This window comes from Ranitomeya variabilis, chromosome 1, assembly GCF_051348905.1.
Source record: "Ranitomeya variabilis isolate aRanVar5 chromosome 1, aRanVar5.hap1, whole genome shotgun sequence".
NCBI lineage: Eukaryota > Metazoa > Chordata > Amphibia > Anura > Dendrobatidae > Ranitomeya > Ranitomeya variabilis.
In genome coordinates, this window is record NC_135232.1 from 657,098,822 (window position 1) to 657,122,865 (window position 24,044).

Genomic DNA, 24,044 nt, shown 5'->3' on the forward strand with positions numbered 1-24,044 from the left:
CCTGAACAGATTAGTCCATACTTCCAGAGCAAACTTCATGCACAGAAGGGGCATGATCCCATCAGTTGCGTTATTCCCTTCAGCCCAAGCTCCAGCTCCAAATCGAAGTGTTCATCTCCATGCTCAGTTCACACTCCAGTTTCCACATGGCTCTCTGCAGCTCCCACAGACTGCTAAGCTTTCCGAACTGACCCATGCAGTCTCCATTCAGAGAGACCCTGGCACATCTCTCCCTCAGCTACAGCTCACATTTTGTCTCGTGACTCCCCAGCTTTAGCACCCTCAACTCTGCTCAACATTCAGGAGACTGACACACCTTGTGAACATAGGCCCTGGCTCTAGTAAAAAGCTAGGCATGTGCATCTAATCAAATCCTGCAGAGCTAGGACTTAACCCTGTCCTACCTAGTTCTTCACAGTGGGTACATTGTCAACACAGGTTATTCAATATACAGGAAGTGTGCTATATTATCCTAGAGCAATGCTATAGACAGAGTACTTGTAATCTATCCTGCCACTCTATCATCTATCCTTGGTATTGTACCAACATTTAAGCAGAAGCTGCTATATAGTCAGTATGACCGCAAACATAGAGTTTACTATACTATAAAAGGGTTAGCAGGTTGAGCAACACCAATACATAGGAGACTTCTGCATACTAGAAAAAGCTACATGATGACTGAGAATAAAAACCCTCATTAAAAGACTGCAGACTTTAGAAAATATTGTTAAATTGCCAGAAAGAGGAAACTGGCAGATGCTACAAATGTAGAGGTGATTATACGCGGTTTCTATGGCAGTTAGTGTCATTACAATGCAATGTGTGGGAAACATTTGCATGAATAAAACATTCACAGTAGGACTGCAAAGAGGAAATATTACTGCATTTTCTGAATAGCCGATTACACAAACCGTCAACTTAACCTGTATTGGTACATTCATTACACTGATGGCTTCTGTTATGTTATACTATAGATACAATATATTACACAGTATCTACAGGACAAACCTACAGCCAATGTCATTAAGAACTATCTTCAGCGTAAAGAAGACCAAGAAGTCCCGGTGGTGATGATATGGCCCCCACAGACCCCTGATCTCAATGTCATCCACACAGTCTGGAATTACATGAAGAGACAGAAGGATATACTCTAGGGACATACACAGAAAATCTGTGGTTAGTTCTCCAAGATGTTTGGAACAACCTCCCTGCTGAGTTCCCTCAAAATCTGCGTCAAAGAATTTATGCTATTTCGAAGACAAAGGAAGGTCACACCAAATATTGATGTGATTTACAGAGATTAGCTAAAGAATCCTAAAATGATTAAGTTCGATTTGAATTTGACAAAAATCAGAAAAGGTGTGAATTATTGGCAATTCTATTCCATGCAGATTCAACAAGATGGCTTCTGAACCATAAAAGGGCCATCAAAAGGTTAAAAAACCCCACACTCTTTATACTTACCTCTCTGGCTCATCGGCTTCTCATCACCATCTGTCCAGTTTCCGATGAATTCCCCTTCCACGCTGAGCCACAGCTTTCAGCTCTGATGAGGCCCAGGATGGTTCTGTGCATCCGCGCACAAGGTCTTGATGTCGTGACTTTTCAAGTGCTTGTGCAGAGCGCTTCTGGATCTCATCAGATGCAACAAGAACTGGATGGTTGACTGTGAGGAGAGGAAGGGCCAGAGAGCTGAGCGGTGAGGTGAGTATAAGGATTTTTTTCAATTTTTGACATATTACGTTTATTACGATCTGGGTCTAAAGATATATTCAGGGATCTTACATTTATGGAGAAGAACTTCTCTGAAAATCTAATTATCCTGGTAAAATCATATGAACAGGTGAATTCAAACACTTCTATATTGGAAAACATTCTTACTATATAGAATTTTTGCCACACCTGCCTAAAAAAGTTTTGCACAGTACGGCATATACACGTTTTCTGATTTCATTATGTATCTGAGGAACAGATAAACTTTACCCTGCGGATCCTGTGGTCAGATCAGATCTCTGTCTGTCAAGAATTACAGATTGACCCACTGATCAGATCAGTCATGGGAAGGTCAGGGTCAGGAATCTGCACTGACCTGGAATAAAACTAGAAATACTAAAATTAGAAGCGCAAATTACCTCTTCAGAGAGAAAGCTGACTTGAACTCTATAGCGCCATCTGTTGGAAGTAGCAATTCTGCTAGTGATGAGTAAGTGTACTTGTTGCTCGGGTTTTCCAGAGCACGCTTGGGAGGGTGTTCAAGTCAGAAAAAATAGTACATAGCAAATAATGGTAAACTGACTGAACAGAGAACTAGTCTGAACTCGGAGATTTAGTTTTCATCGCGGCATCTGAATGATTTACGGCTGCTAGCCAGCCTGAGTACATGTGGGGGTTGCCTGGTTGCTAGGGAATCCCCACATGTAATCAGGCTGTCCAGCAGTCGTAACTCATGCAGCTGAGGCAAGGAAAACTAAATCTCCTAGCACTTACAAATACTTGGAGATCACCTGAGCAACGAGTACACTCGCTCATCACTAGATCCTACAAGTCATAATCAACATTTTAATGAGTCTTGCAATATTCTAAAAGTATACAACAGTTGAGCTTGGATTAAGATGGTATACATGCAGCACATAAACGCATGTTCACATTGGTCATAAAGCATATAAAACCAACAAGAAACAAAATAAAAAAAAAAACCCTGTGTCACTCACGATCCATTTTTGGATTTATGGTAGATCTGGTTTCCCTCAGTTTAAGAACTTTTTTCCTTTCTGGTCATAGGGGGTTAATGCAGTCCCCCTTCCCCCCCCCCCCCCCCCCCCCGGGTTGGCCGCTGGTGTTATTGCATTGCATTGCTGCTGGGTCAGCTGATGGTGGTGACCAATCCCACCATCTTTTATGAGGTCACCTGATGCATCAGCTGACTGTCGGTGTTAGTTCATTCTGCAGCGACCAAGCTGGGAGAAGGAGCTTGCTGGGAACAGTTGTTCTGCTGAGTCTGGTGAATCTGGTGTTTCTTTCCGCTGTGCTGTGCTTTTCAGCAATAAGCTAAGTGTTGTTTTCCTTTACCTTGTCTGTCTTTCCTTACCCCTTGTTGTATTAGTGCAGCGGTGGGACCAGTGCTCACACCTGCCAGTTCACTACGTAGGGATAGGTGCAGGGCAAGTGAGGGACTAGGTATCCTAGTCGGCGACGGGGTGAAAGAACCCATATGTGAACGATAGCTAGATCAGGGCACATCTGCAGGCTAGTGCAGGAGGTGCCCATTCCCCCAGTCCCTACTGACAGGGCCCACCGTTGTAATTGTGTCCCCGGTATTCCCTTGTTAGTTGTGCTGTTTGTGACAGACCTACGGTTGGATCGTTTCATACTGGGTCAGTGACATCGTGACACCCTGCTGTAACTAAAGTAAAAAGCAAAAGTGAGTCTAAATAACTTAGGGTTCCTAGTAATACTGCTTTTGATCAAAAATAGCATAAAAGCCATTCCACCATCGTCAATGTGCCCTGATCAGGATGGTCCTGATCTATGGACACCAGTCTTGGGAAGACTTAAAAGGGAATCTGTCACCTACTTTTTCGTATATAAGCTGTGGTCACCGCCATCAGGGGCTTATCTACAGCATTCTGTAATGCTGTAGATAAGCCCCCCCCCCCCCCCCCCGATGTAACCTGAAAGATAAGAAAAACAAGTTAGATTACACTCACCTGGGGGGTGGTCCGGTGCGGTCCAGCCCAATGGGCGTTTCGCTCCGGCACCTCCCATCTTCATTTGATGACGTCCTCTTCCTTGCTTCTGTTGCGGCTCCTACACAGGCGTACTTTATCTGCCCTGTTGAGGGCAGCATAAAGTACTGCAGTGCGCAGGCGCTGGGCTTCTCAGCCCTTTCTCAGCGCCTGCGCATTGCAGTACTTTGCTCTGCCCTCAACAGGGCAGATAAAGTAAGCCTGCGCAGGAGCCACAACAGAAGCAAGGAAGAGGACGTCATCGCATGAAGATGGGAGAAGCCGGACCCAGACCTGCGACGGCCATCGGACTGGACCGCATCGGACCGCCCCCAGGTGAGTATAATCTAACTTGTTTTTCTTATCTTTCAGGTTAAATCTAGGGGCTTATCTACAGCATTAAGGCCCCGTCTCACTAAGCGATTTACCAATGATCACGACCAGCGATACGACCTGGCCGTGATCGTTGGTAAGTCGCTGTGTGGTCGCTGGGGAGCTGTCACACAGACCGCTCTCCCCAGCGACCAACGATCAGGGGAACAACTTCGGCATCGTTGAAACTGTCTTCAACGATGCCGAAGTCCCCCTGCAGCACCCGGGTAACCAGGGTAAACATCGGGTTACTAAGCGCAGGGCCGCGCTTAGTAACCCGATGTTTACCCTGGTTACCAAAAAAAACAAACAGTACATACTCGCCTTTCGGTGTCCAGGTCCCTTGCCGTCTGCTTCCTGCTCTGACTGAGATCCGGCCGTACAGTGAGAGCAGAGCGCAGCAGTGACGTCACTGCTGTGCTCTCACTTCTCACTGTACGGCCGGCAGTCAGTGAGAGCAGGAAGCAGACGGCAAGGGGCCTGACGGACATCAGAAGGCGAGTATGTAGTTTGTTTTTTTTTACATTTACGCTGGTAACCAGGGTAAACATCGGGTTACTAAGCGCGGCCCTGCGCTTAGTAACCCGATGTTTACCCTGGTTACCAGTGAAGACATCGCTGGATCGGTGTCACACACACCGATTCAGCGATGTCAGCGGGACCTCAACGACCGAAAAAAGGTCCAGGCCATTCCGACACGACCAGCGATCTCGCAGCAGGGGCCTGATCGCTGGTACGTGTCACACATAGCGAGATCGCTATGGAGGTCGCTGTTGCGTCACAAAACTTGTGACTCAGCAGCGATCTCGCTAGCGATCTCGCTATGTGAGACGGGGCCTTTACAGAATGCCGTAGATAAGCCCCTGATGGCGGTAGCCAAAGCTTATATACGAAAAAGTAGGTGACAGATTCACTATAAGTGTAATTTCCCGCTAAGAAGAGGAAGGCCACACCCCAGCTTGCACAGAATGCAAAAATACAAAAATTGAGCTTGGATAAACGTATGTTCACATTGGGCATAAAGCATATAAAACCTACAAAAAACAAAAATGACTCCTGCAACTAAAGCAATAAGCAAAAGTGCATCTAAATAACTCAGAGTTCTTCGTAATACTGTTTTTGATTAAAAATAGCATAAGAGCCATCTCACCATCATCAAGATGCCCTGATCGGGATGGTCCTACGCTGTCTAATATTAAAATATTCTAAAATTAGAAGTGAACCTGGGCCACAGTGTCTACAACTCAGACTTGATATTTATATTCTTGCATAGAATATAACTATATTTTACTCCTACTTTTTGCATTTTTCAGCCATTAGGGACTGAGCTAAAACTGTGTATGACCTAAGAGAACTTTAATAAGGGGAGGTATAAGGTTGGGGCTAACTGACAAAATTTTATTGCTTTGTGTATTTTCTTTAGATCTTCCAAGTTCCATTTTTATTTCTTTTATTATGACTCAATATGTAATACCATAGAATTATAAGAGGATGTACTTAGTTTTTATTATGGCAGGCAGAAGGGCCGAGGAATCACAGACCAGGAGGAGAAGACCCAGTGTATAGTCCGGCCCAAAATCTAATTAGCAGATAACTTCAAATGATGATTAAAAAGGAACCACAAAGCAGATTTCTTCATGAAAAGTATCCGTTATGGACTGACCTGTGTTGGAGTAGTGGTATTGCAACCACTAGGGGCAGCACTGGCAGGTAGCATAGTCAGAGATAGCCAGAAGTCGGTACACAGGAGCAGCAATGTAGTTTTAAGGAGCAGCACGTAGTGTAGTCAGGGATAGCCAAAAAGTTGGTACACAGGAGTAACAATGTAGTTTTAACCCCTTCACCCCGAAGCCTGCTTTCAACTTCCTGACCAGGCCATTTTTTTCAATTCTGACCACTTTATGAGGTCATAACTCTGAAAGGCTTCAACAGATCCTGGTGATTCTGAGATTGTTTTCTCGTGACATATTGTACTTTATGATAGTGGAAAAATTTATTTGATTTGACATGCGTTTATTTGTGAAAAAAATGGAAATTTGGCGAAAATTTTGAAAATTTAGCAATTTTTAAACTTTTAGTTTTTATGCCCTTAAATTACAGAGTCACATCATACAAAATAGTTAATAAATAACATTACCCACATGTCTGCTTTACATTACCACAATTTTGGAAACATAATTTTTTTTGTTAGGAAGTTATAAGGGTTAAAAATTAACTAGCGATTTCTCATTTTTACAACAAAATTTGCAAAACCATTTTTTTTTAGGGACCACCTCACACTTGAAGTGACTTTGAGGGGTCTATATGACAGAAAATGCCCAAAAGTGACACCATTCTAAAAAATGCACCCCGCAAGGTACTCAAAACCACATTCAAAAAGTTTATTAACCCTTCAGGTGCTTCACAGGAATTTTTGGAATGTTTAAAAAAATTTGAACATTTAACTTTTTTTCACAAAATTTTTATTTCAGATCCAATTTGTTTTGTTTTACCAAGTGTAACAGGAGAAATTGGACCACAAAAGTCATTGTGCAATTTATCCTGAGTACGCCGATACCCCATATGTTGGGGTAAACCATTCTTTGGGCACATAGCAGAGCTCGGAAAGGAAGGAGCGCCATTTGACTTTTCAATGCAAAATTTGCTGGAATTGAGATCGGACACCATGACGCATTTGGAGAGCCCCTGATGTGCCTAAACAGTGGAAACCCCCCACAAGTGACACCATTTTGGAAAGTAGACCCCCTAAGAAACTAATCTAAATGTGTGGTGAGCACTTTGAACCTCCAAGTGTTTCACAGAAGTTTATAATGTAGAGCCGTAAAAAAAAATCATTTTTTTCACAAAAAATGATGTTTTTGCCCCAAATTTGTTATTTTCCCAAGGGTAACAGGACAAATTGGACCACAAAAATTGTTGTGCAATTTGTCCTGAGTATGCTGATACCTCGTTTGTGGGGGTAAACCACTGTTTGGGTGCATGGCAGAGCTCGGAAGGGAAGGAGCGCCGTTTGACTTTTCAATGCAAAATTGGCTGGAATGGAGATCGGACACCATGTCGCGTTTGGAGAGCCCCTAATGTGCCTAAACAGAAGAAACCCCACACAAGTGACACCATTTTGGAAAGTAGACCCCCTAGGGAACTAATCTAGATGTGTGGTGAGCACTTTGAACTCCCAAGTACTTCACAGAATTTTATAATGTAGAGCCGTAAAAAAAAAATCTTTTTTTTTACAAAAATGATCTTTTCGCCCCCAATTTTTTATTTTCCCAAGGGTAACAGGACAAATTGGACCCCAAAAGTTGTTGTTCAATTTGTCCTGAGTATGCTGATACCCCATATATGGGGGTAAACCACTGTTTGAGCGCATGGCAGAGCTCGGAAGAGAAGGAGCGCAGTTGACTTTTCAATGCAAAATTGGCTGGAATTGAGATCGGAACCCATGTCATGTTTGGAGAGCCCCTGATGTGCCCAAACAGTGGAAACCCCCGACAAGTGACCCCATTTGGAAAGAAAACCCCCTAAGGAACTTATCTAGATGTCTAGTGAGCACTTTTAACCCCCAATTGTTTCACTAAAGTTCAGAATGTAGAGCCGTGAAAATTAAAAAATCATTTTTTCTTTCCACAAAATGAACTTTTAGCCCGCAATTTTTTTTCCAAGGGTAACAGGAAAAATTGGACCACTAAAGTTGTTGTCCAATTTGTCCTGAGTACGCTGATACCCCACATGTGGGGGTAAACCCCTGTTTGGGCGCACGGCAGAGCTCGGAAGGGAAGGAGCGCCGTTTGGAATGCAGACTTAGATGGATTGGTCTGCAGGCGTCACGTTGCATTTACAGAGCCCCTGATGTACCTAAACAGTAGAAACCCCCCACAAGTGACCCCATATTGGAAACTAGACCCCCCAAGGAACTTACCTAGATGTGTTGTGATAACTTTGAACCCCCAAGTGTTTCACTACAGTTTATAATGCAGACCCGTGAAAATAAAAAATCTTTTTTTCCACAAAAATTATATTTTAGCCCCCGGTTTTGTATTTTCTCAAGGGTAATAGGAGAAATTGGACCGCAAAATTTGTTGTCCAATTTGTCCTGAGTACGCTGATACTCCATATGTGGGGGTAAACCCCTGTTTGGGCGCACGGGAGAGCTCGGAAGGGAAGAGGCACTGTTTTAGTTTTTCAACGTGGAATTGGCTGGAATTGAGATCGGACGCCATGTCGCGTTTGGAAAGCCCCTGATGTGCCTAAACAGTGGACACCCCCCAATTCTAACTGAAACCCTAACCCAAACACACCCCTAACCCTAATCCCAACCATAACCCTAACCACACCCCTAACCCTAATCCCAACCCTATTCCCAAACGTAAATGTAATCCAAACCCTAACTTTAGCCCCAACCCTAACCCTAACTTTAGCCCCAACCCTAACTTTAGCCCCAACCCTAACCCTAACCTCAACCCTAGCCCTAACCCTAGCCCTAACTCTAATCCTAGCCCTAACCCTAGCCCTATCCCTAACGGGAAAATGGAAATAAATACATTTTTTAAAATTTTATTTTTCCCTAACTAAGGGGGTGATGAAGGGGGGTTTGATTTACTTTTATAACGTTTTTTTGGCGGATTTTTATGATTGGCAGGCGTCAAACACTAAAAGACGCTTTTTATTGCAAAAAATAGTTTTAGCATCACCACATTTTGAGAGCTATAATTTATCCATATTTTGGCCCACAGAGTCATGTGAAGTCTTGTTTTTTGCGGGACGAGTTGATGTTTTTATTGGTACCATTTTCGGTCACATAACATTTTTTGATCGCTTTTTATTCCGATTTTTGGGAGGCAGAATGAACAAAAACCAGCAATTCCTGAATTTCTTTCAGGGGGGGTGTTTTTACCGTTCCATGTGTGGTAAAATTGATAAAGCAGCTTTATTCTTCAGGTCAGTACGATTACAGCGATACCTCATTTATATCTTTTTTTATGTTTTGGCACTTTTACACAATAAAAACTATTTTAGATAAAAAATAATTGTTTTGCATCACTTTATTCTGAGAGCTAAAACTTTTTTACTTTTCTGCTGATGATGCTGTATGGTGGCTTTTTTTTTGCGGGACAAGATGTCGTTTTCAGTGGTACCATGTTTTGGTACCATGTTTATTTATATCCGTCTTTTTGATCACGTGTTATTCCACTTTTTGTTTGCCTGTATGATAAAAAAGCGTTGTTTTTTGCCTCGTTTTTTATTTATTTTTTTTGCGGTGTTCAATGAAGGGGTTAACTAGTGGGATAGTTTTTTAGGTCAGGTCGTTACGGATGCGGCGATACCAAATATGTGTACTTTTATAGTTTTTTTTTTTATTTACATAAATAAATGGATTTATTGGGAAATATTTTTTTTTTCTTTATTTGGGGATTTTTTTTTTGTACATTCTATTTTTTGAGGGGACTTTCTAACATTGTCCCAGGGTGGGACATCACTATATTAGATCAGATCGCTGATCTGACACTGTGCATAGCACTGTGTCAGATCAGCGATCTGACAGGCAGTGCAGGAGGCTAGCCACCTCACTTCATGACCTGGAAGGAGTCCGGCGGCCATCTTGGATCCGGGGACTCCTTCCGGATCACCGGAACAATGCAATCGCATCGCGTTGTTCCGGTGGGAAAGCCCAGGGAGCCCCTGTCCCTGCGCGATGCCCCTCTATGTCACTGTCACTACTGACAGCGGCATCAGAGGGGTTAAATGCCCACGATCGGCGCTAGCGCCGATCGTGGGCATTGCTGCGAGGTGTCAGCTGTCATATACAGCTGACACCCGCACGCGATCGCCGCAGCGCTCACTGTGAGGCCGCGCGATCGTGCCGCCGTACTAGTACTGCGGTTTACTTGAACTCAGTTCCCGCAGAGTAGTACTAGTACGGCGCATGTCGGGAAGGGGTTAAGGAGCAGGTGGAAGGAATCTCGACTAGAGACTGGTAGCTCAATAATCTCACAAGAAAGGGAGTGCAATGCCAGGTTTAAATAGGGTGTTCAATCAGGGTGGAGACAATCAGAAACAACACCGGTACAAGTATTTAGGTTAGCAAGAACTGTCCAGTGAGCTGAATAGCTCAGAGGGAAGAGCTGCAGCGAGGTGCCGGGTTTGAGTCCTGACAGTATCACTGTAATGTGTATTACAGCAGCATTACAGCTATGTCTTTTACATTACAAAATCGTGCTGACAGGTTCTCCTTAAAGTCATGACTGTAATGGTGCTGAAATACAGATTACATTGATACCTTTGGTGAAGAAATCAGCTTTGTGCCCCCGATTCTTGAATAACAGGTCATTACTGAGATTTCTAATAGGGGAGGCCGGTAATTTAAAGACCGGAGGCAGCAATGGGGCCGGGGAATCACAGACAGGGAGGAGATGACCCAGTGCACAGTCCGGCCCCTGTGCACTGAAATATAATTTTAATGGTGATTTAAAAAGAATAACAAAGCAGATTTCTTCATGAACGGTATCAATGTAATTTGCATTACTGCACCATTACAGCCATGTCTTTACTGTACATTACAAAATTGTGCTGACAGGTTCTCTTTAATGTCTTAAGGGTACTGGTCAAACTGCTGGGCCCTCTACAAGTTTCAAGAAGTCTCCCGCTTGTATGGTGTGCCTCATGAGAGTAGAAGAGATAAAGTATGGCCATTAGTCAGATTCAGGTCAGATACATCCCATATTGGGATGTAAAGCTTTAATGTGGAAATAGAAGCCAATACATAGATACTAGAAACAAGCAATTGTCAGACTAATCCTCAGAGACAGCTGTATATACAAATAACAATAAATCTGTCTACAGTCTTATTCACATTAGGAACCCACAGGCACACATGTAGGACGTGTTCACATTCTCATGCCCCTCAGAGCCTAATAGGTTCAAACAACATTAAATATTGTGTGTAACAATCAGCTAAAAGCTGCAAATGATGCCCCCAGAATGGGTCAGGTTGTCAATCACTGTAGTAGACAATGAATTTTGCGCCCTATCAGATTGGCATTGGTATGAAAATTCATTTTAAAGCTGCAAGTTCGTAGTTCACATACATACCAGTCATACACGTCATCTTCGTGAATAATACATTCTATTCTTTAGAGTTTCAGATGATTTCTACAGAACTATGTGGTGCAGCCACAGTAATTTTCAGGTTAAATATGTGGCTTTTTTTTTTTTTTTTTTTAAAGAAAGGAAATAAATAAGATTGGCATTGAAGCTTACAAATGCAATCTGACCTGGGCATGATCCTTGCAGTAAGGGATTTCTGGTAGTAGGTTTTATTGCCCTTTCCGAACCAGATTCTGGGAGAAAGCAAACAAGGTTTCAGCTAATTGACAATTAAAAGCCTTTCCATCACTGCAGAACAAATGTCACTAAATCAGAAAGTTCTGTTCATCCTCGCAGCTACATTATTGTAAAAAAAAAATAAATAGATAATAATCCACAACTTTTGTTGAGTGATACCATTAAGGGACGAATGAGAAAATAGCCTGCCATTATTTCAGGACGTAGACTGCAGGTATTGAAGATTTCAAGGTTGCCCTAGTTGAATACAAACACACGGCTCCCCAAGCACAGTCTGAATGTCTTTCTTGTTTTACAAAAGAATTTCTTTCTTAGCGTTGATTACCAGAAGTCACAGTGTCACTGTAGGCACACGGCGGGACATTTAGATCCCTTACTATTGAGGTCACCGGTGACATATTCTGTCAACCACTTACTAACATGCTGCTTCTAGCATTGTGTTAAGAGCAAGAGAAAAACCTCCTATTGACAGTATAAATGCTTCAGGCACAATTTAGTTCATGGAGTTTTTACAATGAAGATAACAGAATTATTTCAGCATTGTGATTTACGTACAGAAATGAATAGAAGTGGTATACAGATAAAAACAATTCCTTCTGAATGTGAGAAATACCAAGGTTTATAAATGTCTATTATCATAAAGTCAGAGGAAAACAACAAGCAGCGCAAAAACTAATTCTCATAAATGAAATTAAAAAAACAAAAAAACATTAAGCTCAATTGAGGAAAGAAAATAAATCAGATTTTCAGTATCTTCAACAGCAAAGTATGGATAAAATGAAGAAGATCGAGTTTTTGAGCTGTCCATGGTGCTGGAATTATCACACATTTCTCAAAAATCTACAGCTATAAGGGCTCAGTGAGATGGCCAAATAACATGGACGACAATCGCAGTGCTCGGACTGGCTGTCCTCACTCCAGAGGGTTCAGGAAAGCCCCCAGCCAGCCCGAGCATTGACTGCCATCCATAATATATATATATATATATATATATATATATATATATATATATATATATATATACATAATTGAGTCATTTTTGTACTAATTATAATGCTATAATGGGTTCAGGAGACAAGAAAAGGAAACTGGAGAAATGTTTTGCGGTATAACTTCCCCTAAGAATGGTGAATGGTAGAGTTTGATCAGAATGTGATCAGAGTGGGATCCAATTTTCTCAGAGATGGAGAGAAAAATATAGGGTTTCTCCACCTTCTCCATTACATCGGTCCGTGAATATCGGACCAGTCTTGGATGTCATCCAAGTGCAATCCCATTTTTCCACTGACCCATAGACTTGAATGGGTGAGAGCCATCTGAATTTTGAAAACAAAATGGTACATGGTACGATTTTTACCCTGGTCTGGCTTGTTCTGGGGAAATAAAATCGGACATGTAAGAATAGAATAACACGGGGACGAGGGCTAAAACTTTTGAAATTCAAATTCACCAGCTTCACTAAGTCTTTGATTAAACGTGATTTGCAAGTACTGCAGAGCCTCCAATAGCCTTGAAAAGATACTCCTTCATACATCAGTATTTTTTCTCATACGCAAAAAGGGGTCATCATCACTTTTTCCCATATGAAAAAAAGGGAAAGGTTTCTCCAGCTTCTTCTATCAAATAGTCCATGAAAGATGGACAGCACATGGATAACATTCAAGTGCGGTTTGATTTTTTTCGACAGATCTATAAACTTGCATTGTAAAGAAAGAAAGATCTGGAGGCAGAGAGGGATCCCACCATAAATTCCAGGTATATACAAATTGTCCAGCAAACATAAAAGGGTTTTTGCTATATTTATTATTCAGCACTCAGGATGAAAAAGAACGCAAGTGGACCATAGTAAAAGAAGTACGTTTCAACTATATAAACCTTTGTCATGTGCCTAGAGATATGTAGTTCATAGGAACTAATTATACTTGTCCATTGTTCCTGGGTGTGGTTTTGCACAGCAAAGATCCAATCATTCTTACTCATTCTACTGAGACTCTCATAGGATAGAGTTTTAACTAAGACCTGTTAAACAGGATCTGCCCGATTCATTGAACTGGCTCACATAAAAATAAAAAAATAAACCATTTGGTAAAATTATACAAACAAAATTGTATAAAAATCCCATATTCCTCCCAGTATATATTTTGGGGGGTGTTTACTTGTTTTTTGATCAACGCATTGTGTAGTGTATAGTGGTTTGCTGTATGTGATCCACCAAAGACGAATCGTAGGATACCATCTACTGTGTCTCGCCACTAGTAACTCTCGCTGCAATCTCCAGACATCGTCAGCGGAAATTGGCTGTCTCAAAGTCCATGGTGGACCAGTTTGAGCATCGATCCATTGCAGGTGATCGCGCAGTGGGGCTACGACGCAAAATCATCTCTGCCCTATCGTAGCGCCGCTATCACCGGCCACAATCTCAGACACCAAGCAATGAGAATGGCCAGAAAAAAAAAAGGGAGAGGTTTCTCCAACTTGGTTTATCAAATAATCCATGAAAGATACTGCAACATTTTACAGAAAACATACTTTAAAAGCCACAGGGGACTTAGTCACACAGAATTGTCGAAAAGGCGGGTACCCAATGGCTTTTCCCCACCTGCTGCCAGTGTCTGACAGCTCTCTCCCAAAATGCACAAGTAGGGAGAGATCCATCTCTCTATGTGAGCAGGTGAAAAGGAGCTGCCTGTCTGATGAGTCACTCTTGCAACTTGGTACAGACTTTTAACCCCTTCACCCCCCCCCCCAGTCTGTTTTCACCTTCATGACAAGGCCAAATGTTACAGATCCCACTGATTTTTAGATTTTTTTTCATGACACACCGTACTTCATGATAGTGATAAAGTTTCTTGGGTATGGCTAGCATTTATTTGTGAAAATTTACAAAATTTAGCAATTTTCTAATTTTTAGCTTATATGGCCTTAAACCAGAGCGTTTTCTCACACAAAATAGTTAATAAATAACATTTCTCACATGTCTACTTTACATCAGCACAATTTTTGAAACATGACACCATGTGGAAACCCTCCACAAGTGACCCCATTTTGGAAACTAGACTCCTTAAGGAACTTATCTAGATATGTGGTAAGCCCTAATTTTTTTTCATTTTCACAAGGTTAACAGGGAAAAATGGACCCCAAAATTTGTTGTGCAATTTCTCCTGAGTTCACGATACCCCATGTGGTCAAAAACTACTTTTGAGGCACAGTGCAAAGTTCAGAAAGTAAGAAGACTAGTGTTGAGCATTCCGATACCGCAAGTATCGGGTATCGGCCGATACTTGCGGGTATCGGAATTCCGATACCGAGATCCAATACTTTTGTTGTATCGGGAATCGGTATCGGGATTAATATCAATGTGTAAAAGAAAGAATTAAAATAAAAAATACGGATATACTCACCTCTCCGACGCAGCCTGGACTTTACCGCCGTAACCGGGAGCCGTTGTACCTAAGAATGCGCGCTTGAAGGGCCTTAGATGACGTCACGGCGCTCTGATTGGTCCGTAGCAGTGACCTCATCTAAGGCCCTTCAAGCGCGCATTCTTAGGTACAACGGCTCCCGGTTACGGCGGTAAAGTCCAGGCTGCGCCAGAGGGTGAGTATATCCCTATTTTTTATTTTAATTCTTTCTTTTACACATTGATATGGATCCCAGGGCCTGAAGGAGAGTTTCCTCTCCTTCAGACCCTGGGAACCATACAGGATACCGTCCGATACTTGGTGTCCCATTGACTTGTATTGGTATCGGGTATCGGTATCGGATTAGATCCGATACTTTGCCGGTATCGGCCGATACTTTCCGATACCGATACTTTCAAGTATCGGACGGTATCGCTCAACACTAAAGAAGACCCATATTGGAGTCCAGATTTTGCGGAAATGGTTTGAGGGTGCCATGTCACATTGGCAGAACCTCGGAAGGGCCAGAACAGCAGAAATCCCACATATATGACCTCATTTTACAAACTACACTACCCAATGAATTAATCTAGGGGTGATATCTAGCAGTGATCATAGGAAAAAAGTGACCTCATTCTGTTGTAAAAAATGTCTCCTGAGTACGTCAATACATGTAAACGGGAAATACTTTTCAGGCACAGTGCCAAACTCAGAAGGGTAGGAGCGCCATGTTATAGTGCAGATTTTCGGTTATGGTTTGCGGATGCCATGACCTACAGGGAAAGCCTCTGAGGTGCCAGAACAGCAGACTTCCTTATATGTGACCCTATTTTACAAACTACACATATTGATAAGTTAATCTAGGGGTGCAGTGATCATATTGACACTACAGGTGTGTCACAGAATTTTAAACCACTATGCTGTGTAGAAAAAATTATATTTTTACCACAAAAACTTAGTTTTAGTCCCAGATTTTACATGGATAAATGGGTAAAAATGACACCTAAGTTTGTCCCACAATTACTGCTGAATTTAGAAATACCCAATATGTGGCTGTACAGTACTAATTAGCCACACGGCGAGACTCGGGAGGGACGGAGCATTACTTACTTCCTGGAGCGTAGATTTTCCTGGAAGTTTGTGGACTCCATATACAGAGCCCCAAAGTGCTAGATGAGCAGATTTCCCCCTCAAGTGACCCCATTTTGGAAATGATGTCCCTTTGGGAATTTATCTACAGGTGTAATGACGATTTGGACTCTATGGGTGTTTTCCAGAAACAAACAGCAGTGGATGTTACTGAGTAAATTGCCAATTGCCATTGTAGCGCCCAGTATGTATGTCCGGCTTATACTTCTGGAGAAATGCATCCGTAAATTAGGTGAGCTCTCATCATTATAGAAATGCCAAACATGTGGGATGCTAAACGTGGTTTAAGCACGCTGGGGCTCAGAAAAGAGGGGACATTTGGATTTGGGAGTGCAGAATTCCCTGAATTTCTTTTGGGAGGAGAGGAGCCATAGCACTTTTCCCTACCCTTTGTACCAGTAAAGTGGAAGCACCCTATATTTCCATTGAAAGGTGATGGACCTTTGTGGGGACTTGCCATTTTTGTGGATTGAGTTGAGGATTTTACTGGGAACATTTTGCATAACGTTTGGGATTACATTTATCCGGTGCTCTACGCTGAGAACTTACTTTTTGTTATATTATTATTATTTATTATTACAGCACCATTTATTCAATGACACTTTACATGTGATGAGGGGTGTACATAAAAAACAAGTACAGTAATCTTATACAATAGAAGTCATGACTGCTACAGGAGGAGAGAAGACCCTGCCCGCGAGGGCTCAAAATCTACAAGGGATGGATGAGGATACAGTAGGTGTGAGTAGAGCTGGTCATGCAGCAGTTTGGTGGTTGCTGCAGGTTGCAGGCTTGTCAAAAGAGGTAGGTCTTCATGTTCCTTTTGAAGAATTCCATGGTAGGCATGAGTCTGATATGTTGTGGTAGAGAGTTCCAGAGTAGGTGGGATGCCCAGGCGAAATCTTGTATGCGATTGTGGGAAAAGGAGATAAGAGGGGAGTAGAGAAGGAGATCTTGTGAGGATCGGAGGTTGCATGCAGGTAAGTATTGGGAGACTAGGTCATAGATGTATGGAGAAGATGGGTTGTGGATGACTTTGTATACCATGGTTAGGGTTTTGAATTGGAGTCTCTGGGTAATGGGCAGTCAGTGCAGGGATTGACAGAGAGGAGAGGCCGGAGAATAGAGGAGACAGATGGATTAGTCGGGCAGCAGAGTTTAGAATAGATTGTAGGAGTGTGAGAGTGTTATAGGGGAGGCCACAGAGCAGGAGGTTGCAGTAGTCAAGGTGGGAGATGATGAGTTCATGGACTAGGGTTTTTGCAGATTCTTGGTTGAGAAATGTACATATCCGGGAAATATTTTTGACATGAAGTTGGCAGGAAGTGGAAAGGGCTTGGATATGTGGCTTGAAAGAGAGTTCAGAGTCAAGGATTACCCCAAGGCTGCAAGCTTGTGGCACTGGGGAGAGTGAGCAGCCATTTACTTTAATGGATATGTCCGTTGGAAATGGGGGGGGGGTCGAGTGAGATGCAGAAAGATGATGAATTCTGTTTTGTCCATATTAAATTTTAGAAATCTATCGGAGAAGAATGATGAAATAGCGAACAGACTTTGTGGGATTCTGGTTAGTAGGCAGGTGATATCTGGTCCAGAGAGATGGATCTGTGTGCCATCAGCACAGAGGCGATACTGAAAGCTGTGAGATTCTAGGGGCTGTTCCAGGCCAAAGGTGTAAATGGAGAAGAGCAGGGGCCCTAGGACTGAACCTTGCAAGACTCCGACAGATAGGGGGCGAGGTGAGGAGGTGGTCTGCGAGTGGGAGATGCTGAACATCCCGTCTGTCAGGTATGATGAGATCCAAGATAGGACCAAGTCTGTGATGCCAAGAGATGAGAGGGTCTGTAGTAATAGGGAATGATCTACTGTGTCAAAGGCAGAGGACAGGTCTGGGAGGAGGAGGACAGAGTAGTGTCGCTTGGCTTTGGCGGTTAGTAGGTCATTGGTGACTTTAGTTAGGGCAGTTTCAGTAGAGTGATGCGATCGGAAGACAGATTGTAAGCGGTCGAAGAGGGAGCAGGAAGAGAGGTGGGCAGACAGTTCAAAATGCATGTGTTGCTCCTGTAGTTTTGAGGCATAGGGGAGAAATGATATGAGGTGATAGCTAGATACAGGTGATGGGTCAAGAGAGGGCTTTTTGAAGATGGGTGTGAATGAGGCATGTTTGAAGTATGAGGGATAAACACCAGTTAGGATGGTTTCACACTAGCGCTTCTGTACGCGGCGTATGCCTGCATACAGATCCGCATGCATCTTGCGAACCTATATTTAACATTGTGTACACAGGGACATGCGTTGTATGCGGATGCGTCCTCGTGCGTCGTTTTGATGTGACCTCCGAATGCAACATGTTGGGGAAGTTGGTTCTGGAGGAGGGCTGAGTAATTAGGAGGAAGGGCTCTGGAGGTTGTAGGCCAAAGCTTGCTCTGATGTTATCAATCTTCTGCTTGAAGAATGAGACAAAGTCTTCAGCAGAAGAGTGGAGAGGGAGGAGATGCTGGGGAATGGAAGAGAGAATTGAAAAAGTGTTGAATAGCTGTTTAGGGTTGTGAGACAGGGAGGATATGAGAGATGAAAAGTAGGTTTGTTTTGTTGTAGCGAGTGTGGCATTGAAAGTAGTGAGGGACTGTTTGAATGCAATGAAGTGCTCGTTGGAGTGGGATCTTTTCCATCTCCGCTTAGCAACCCTAGAAGCCCGCCTCAGTTCTTTGGTCAGGCTGGTGTGCTCGGGTTGTCTGTTATTATTGTTCTGTTTATTGTCAGAATAAATGCGAGCCGAGCCTTACTGTGATCTTTGGGAGGCAGAATGAAAAAAAAAAATCAACAACAGGTTAAGAATTGGTTTTATTTATTTTTTACTCTGTCCCTCATGTGGTATAAGTGATTAGACCATTTTATTCTCTGGGTTGGTGCGATTACAGCGATACCAGAATTATATACACTGCTCAAAAAAAAAAAAAGGGAACACTAAAATCCCACATCCTAGATATCACTGAATGAAATATTTCAGTTATAAATCTTTATTCATTGCATAGTGGAATGTGTTGAGAACAATAAAACCTATAAATGATCAACATAAATCACAACTAATATCCCACGGAGGTCTGGAGTTGGAATGATGCTCAAAACCAAAGTGGAAAATGAAGTTACAGGCTGATCCAACTTCAGTGGAAGTGCCTTAAGACAAGGAAATGATTCTCAGTAGTGTGAGTGGCTTCCAAGTGCCTAAACGACCTCCCTACAAAGCCTGGGAATGCTGCTGATGAGGCGGCGGATGGTCTCCTGACGGATCTCCTCCCAGACCTGGACTAAAGCATCTGCCAACTCCTGGACAGTTTGTGGTGCAACGTGACGTTGGTGGATGGCGCGAGACATGATGTCCCAGATGTGTTCAATCGGATTCAGATCTGGGGAACGGGTGGGCCAGTCTATAGCTTCAATGCATTCATCTTGTAGGAACTGCTGACACACTCCAGCCACATGATGTCTGGCATTGTCCTGCATTAGGAGGAACCCAGGGACAACCGCACCAGCATATGGTCTCACAAGGGGTCTGAGGATCTCATCTCGGTACCTAAGTCAGGCTACCTCTGGCAAGCACATGGAGGGCTGTGCGCCCTCCAAAGAAATGCCACCCCACACCTTTACTAACCCAATGCCAAACCAGTCATGCTGAAGGATGTTGCAGGCAGCAGATCGCTCTCCACGACGTCTCCAGACTCTGTCACGTCTGTCACATGTGCTCAGTATGAACCTGCTTTCATGTGTGAAGAGCACAGGGTGCCAGTGGCGAATTTGCCAATCCTGGGGTTCTGTGGCAAATGCCAAGCGTCCTGTATGGTGTTGGGCTGTAAGCACAACCCCATCTGTGGACGTCGGGCACTCAAACCATCCTCATGGAGTCGGTTTCTAACCGTTTGTGCAGACACATGCACATTTGTGGCCTGCTGGAGGTCATTTTGCAGGGCTCCGACAGTGCTCCTCCTGTTCCTCCTTGCACAAAGGCTAAGGTAACAGTCCTGCTACTGGGTTGTTGCCCTCCTACGGCCCCCTCCATGTCTCCTGGCGTACTGGCCTGTCTCCTGGTAGTGCCTCCAGCCTCTGGACACTACGCCGACAGACACAGCAAACCTTCTTGCCACAGCTCGCATTGATGTGCCATCCTGGATGAGCTGCACTACCTGAGCCACTTGTGTGGATTGTAGAGTCCGTCTCATGCTACCACGAATGTGAAAGCACAACCAACATTCAAAAATGACCAAAACATCAGCCAGAAAGCATTGGTACCGAGATGTGGTCTGTGGTCCCCACCTGCAGAACCACTCCTTTATTGAGTGTGTCTTGATAATTGCCAATAATTTCCATCTGCTGTCTATTCCATTTGCACAACAGCATGTGAAATTGATTGTCAAACAGTGTTGCTTCCTAAGTGAACAGTGTAATTTCACAGAAGTTTGATTTATATATATATATATATATATATATATATATATATATATATATATATGTTTTATATTCTGTTGTTTAAGTGTTCCCTTTATTTTTTTGAGCAGAGTATTTTTTTATGTTTGGCTGCAGTTACACACTAAAAATGCTTTTTATTGCAAAAAGCATTGCCATATTTTGAGAGCCATAATTTCTTCATATATAGTCATATGAGGGCTTGCTTTTTTGAGGGACGAGTTGATGTTTTATTGGTACCATTTTCTGTCACAACACTTTTTGATCACTTTCTATTCTGCTTTTTGGGAAGCAGAATGAACAAAATCCAGCAATTCAGGAATTATTTTTGGGGGTAGCGAGGGACAAAGGAGAATCCATTTTGGATTTTAAGTTCAGGACATCTCCTTCCACTCCTGAAATGTGCCCCCAACCTTGGGATTCCACAGGCTCATTGTTTCCTTTTAATTAAAAGAGGTAGGACAAGCTCTTTTGAAGCTGTTAACACAAGGATGCAAACTCTTCTGTAGCTATAGCAACCTGAACCTCTTTGTGTAACCAAGCACATGGCACAGCAAGGCTATGAGGTATGGAATCTGGAAAATGACCTATAATAACAGAATGCAATATTTCTAAGACGAGCCGAGCACATATTCCGAATCGGCGTTCCTTTCCCCACGTGTCCATATTATTTAGCCACTTGTAGCACTCTGGATTATGGAGTTATAAAGCATAGCTAGCAGTAATAACATAAGGTAGTCATATTTAGTCTCTATGCACAGATAAAATCCAGCGGAATCCAGTGGTGGTACAACCAATCCATTCAGAGCTTCGGGCGCAAAGTTATGGGCCAGCCACAGTTCTAGGCAGAAAATCATATTTTCAGACGTGGGAGGAGAGAGGCTGCACCACCCAGGGGTGGGAGCAGATGTGTGAGGTAGCAGCCTAGGAGTTAAAAGGCAGCCCCTCATTTTGGACTGGGGTTTTTCTGATGGCCGGAGGATATGTTTGCTGATGCAGCCCAGAAAGCCTATAACTAAGATTTGGACCTGTGATCGATCAGGGCCTCCCTGTGGTCACATGGTACATAACACAGTAATTGCAACCTATCTATACCCTATCCTTGTACTACACTCCTGACAGTATATATTTGCTCTTGTATGTATAGCTGTATTTTCTAGTGCTCCTCCTCGGCGATTAAATATAAAATTAATCTTGGGCTGCTCTTTTATCTCGATCCACAAATCCCCACGCTCTGTCGGTTATATTATATGCTGCCGCAGGGTTAGTTCTTGACAGTGGCTTATTTTAAATGAGGAACTGGTGCCAGAATACCGTACTGTTTTAGTGAGGAACTCTGGCAGTGACGGCCGGGAGGTTTAGATATATCCCCAGGCTGGACTGGTGATATATATCCCCCCCTCACTGGGAGCGCTTCACTAACTCATACCTATAAGGGAAGCGTTTTCCGGTGACTATTTGCACTCAGTGCAGTCCCCTGACTGACCTTAGGTAAGTGGTGGCGCCAGAGAGCCGATTCCTGCTGGGTCCTTCTCTCCCTTTCCCCGAAGTGAGCGAAGTCAACGCCTCCCTTTCCCTGTGAGATTCCTTACAGGGGTGTTTTTATGCCATTCCGCGTATGGTAATATTGATAAGGCAGCTTTATTCTTCAGGTTAGTAAATAGTTACGTAGGTTGACTAAAGACCTAGGTCCATCAAGTTCAACCTTTCTCCACCAATTGAACATTTTGTCACTAATCTAGCTATAACCCGCAATGTTATGTGTATCAAGGAAATCATCCAGCCCTTTTCTAAAAGCTGTTATAGTTTCTGCCATTACCACCTCTTGTGGTCGGGCATTCCACAGTCTGACTGCTCTAACTGTAAAGAACTCTTTCCTGTTTAGCTGTTAGAATCGCCTTTCTTCCACGCGAAATAAGTGCCCCCTAGTCCTCAAGACAGTCCTTGGAAGGAACAAGTCATGTGCCAGTGTTTTGTACTGGCCACACATATATTTATACATGTAAATGAGATCCCCTCTGAGGCGTCTTTTTCTAAGCTAAACAAGCCCAACTTTTCCAACCTCTCCTCATATGAGAGGCCTTCCATCCCTTGTAATAATCTAGTTGCCGTCGTTGAACTGATTCTAACTTCTGAATATCCATTTTAAAATGTGAAGCCTAAAACGGGATCCCATATTCTATATGTGTCCTCACCAGTGATTTATAACGGGGTAATAATACGTTGGGATCGCGGGATTTTATCTCTTTTTATACATCCTAAAATCTTGCTTTCTTTTGCAGCTGCTGCCTGACATGGAGTACTGCTGCTCAGCTAAAGGCCCCGTCACACATAGCGATTTACCAACGATCACGACCAGCGATACGACCTGGCTGTGATCGTTGGTAAGTCGTTGTGTGGTCGCTGGGGAGCTGTCACACAGTCAGCTCTCTCCAGCGACCAATGATCAGGGGAACGACTTCGGCATCGTTGAAACTGTCTTCAACAATGTCGAAGTCCCCCTGCAGCACCCGGGTAACCAGGGTAAACATCGGGTTACTAAGCGCAGGGCCGCGCTTTGTAACCCGATGTTTACCCTGGTTACCAGCGTAAATGTAAAAAAAAACAAACAGTACATACTCACCATCTGATGTCCGTCAGGTCCCTTGCCGTCTGCTTCCCACACTGACTGAGCGCCGCAAAGTGAAAGTACAGCACAGCGGTGACGTCACTGCTGCGCTCTGCTCTCACTGTACGGCGGCAGTCAGTCAGAGCAGGAAGCAGACGGCAAGGGACCTGACGGACATCAGATGGTGAGTATGTACGGTTTTTTTTTTTTTACATTTACGCTGGTAACCAGGGTAAACATCGGGTTACTAAGCGCGGCCCTGCGCTTAGTAACCCGATGTTTACCCTGGTTACCAGTGAAGACATCGCTGGATCGGTGTCACACACACCGATTCAGCGATGTCAGTGGGACCTCAACGACCAAAAAACAGCCCTGGCCATTCCGACACGACCAGCGATCTCGCAGCAGGGGCCTGGTCGCTGGTACGTGTCACACATAGCGAGATCGCTACTGAGGTCGCTGTTGCGTCACAAAACTTGTGACTCAGCAGCGATCTCGCTAGCGATCTCGCTATGTGTGACGGGGGCTTTACTTGTAACCAGAATACTCAAGTCCTTCTCTTAATCTGTAGTCCCGAGTATACTTCCATTTAATGTATATGAAGCAATAGGATTACTCCGTACTAGGTGCATTACTTTACATTTATCTATATTAAATCTCATGTGCCAAGTGTTTGCCCATTCAGATCGTTTGGCAATATTGTAATGTCAATGTACGACTACAGCGATACCAAATTGATATTTTTTTATGTTTTGTCACTTTTACACAGTAAAAACTATTTTATGGAAAAAATTAATTTTGCATCGCTATTTTCTGAGATTTATTACTAAATTTTTCCACTGATGGAGCTGTATGGTATTTTTTTTTTTTTGCAGAACAAGATGGTTTTGAGAGATACCATTATTATTTACCTTTGTCTTTTTGATCTAGTATCATTCCACTTTTTGTTCAGCGGTATAATGAAAAAGCTAAATTTTTTGCCCTGTT

General features: G+C 43.2%; 1 protein-coding gene across 1 annotated transcript in view; it reads right to left on the bottom strand.

Moving 5' to 3' along the window:
* Positions 1–1,487: 1,487 nt before the first annotated feature.
* LOC143798277 (uncharacterized) overlaps positions 1,488–24,044 on the bottom strand; it is a 77,572-nt gene continuing 55,015 nt past the window's right edge. The window contains exon 4 of the mRNA XM_077281107.1: positions 1,488–1,666. Within this exon, the coding sequence (XP_077137222.1) occupies positions 1,488–1,666 (179 nt within the window). The remainder of the gene's footprint in view (positions 1,667–24,044) is intronic.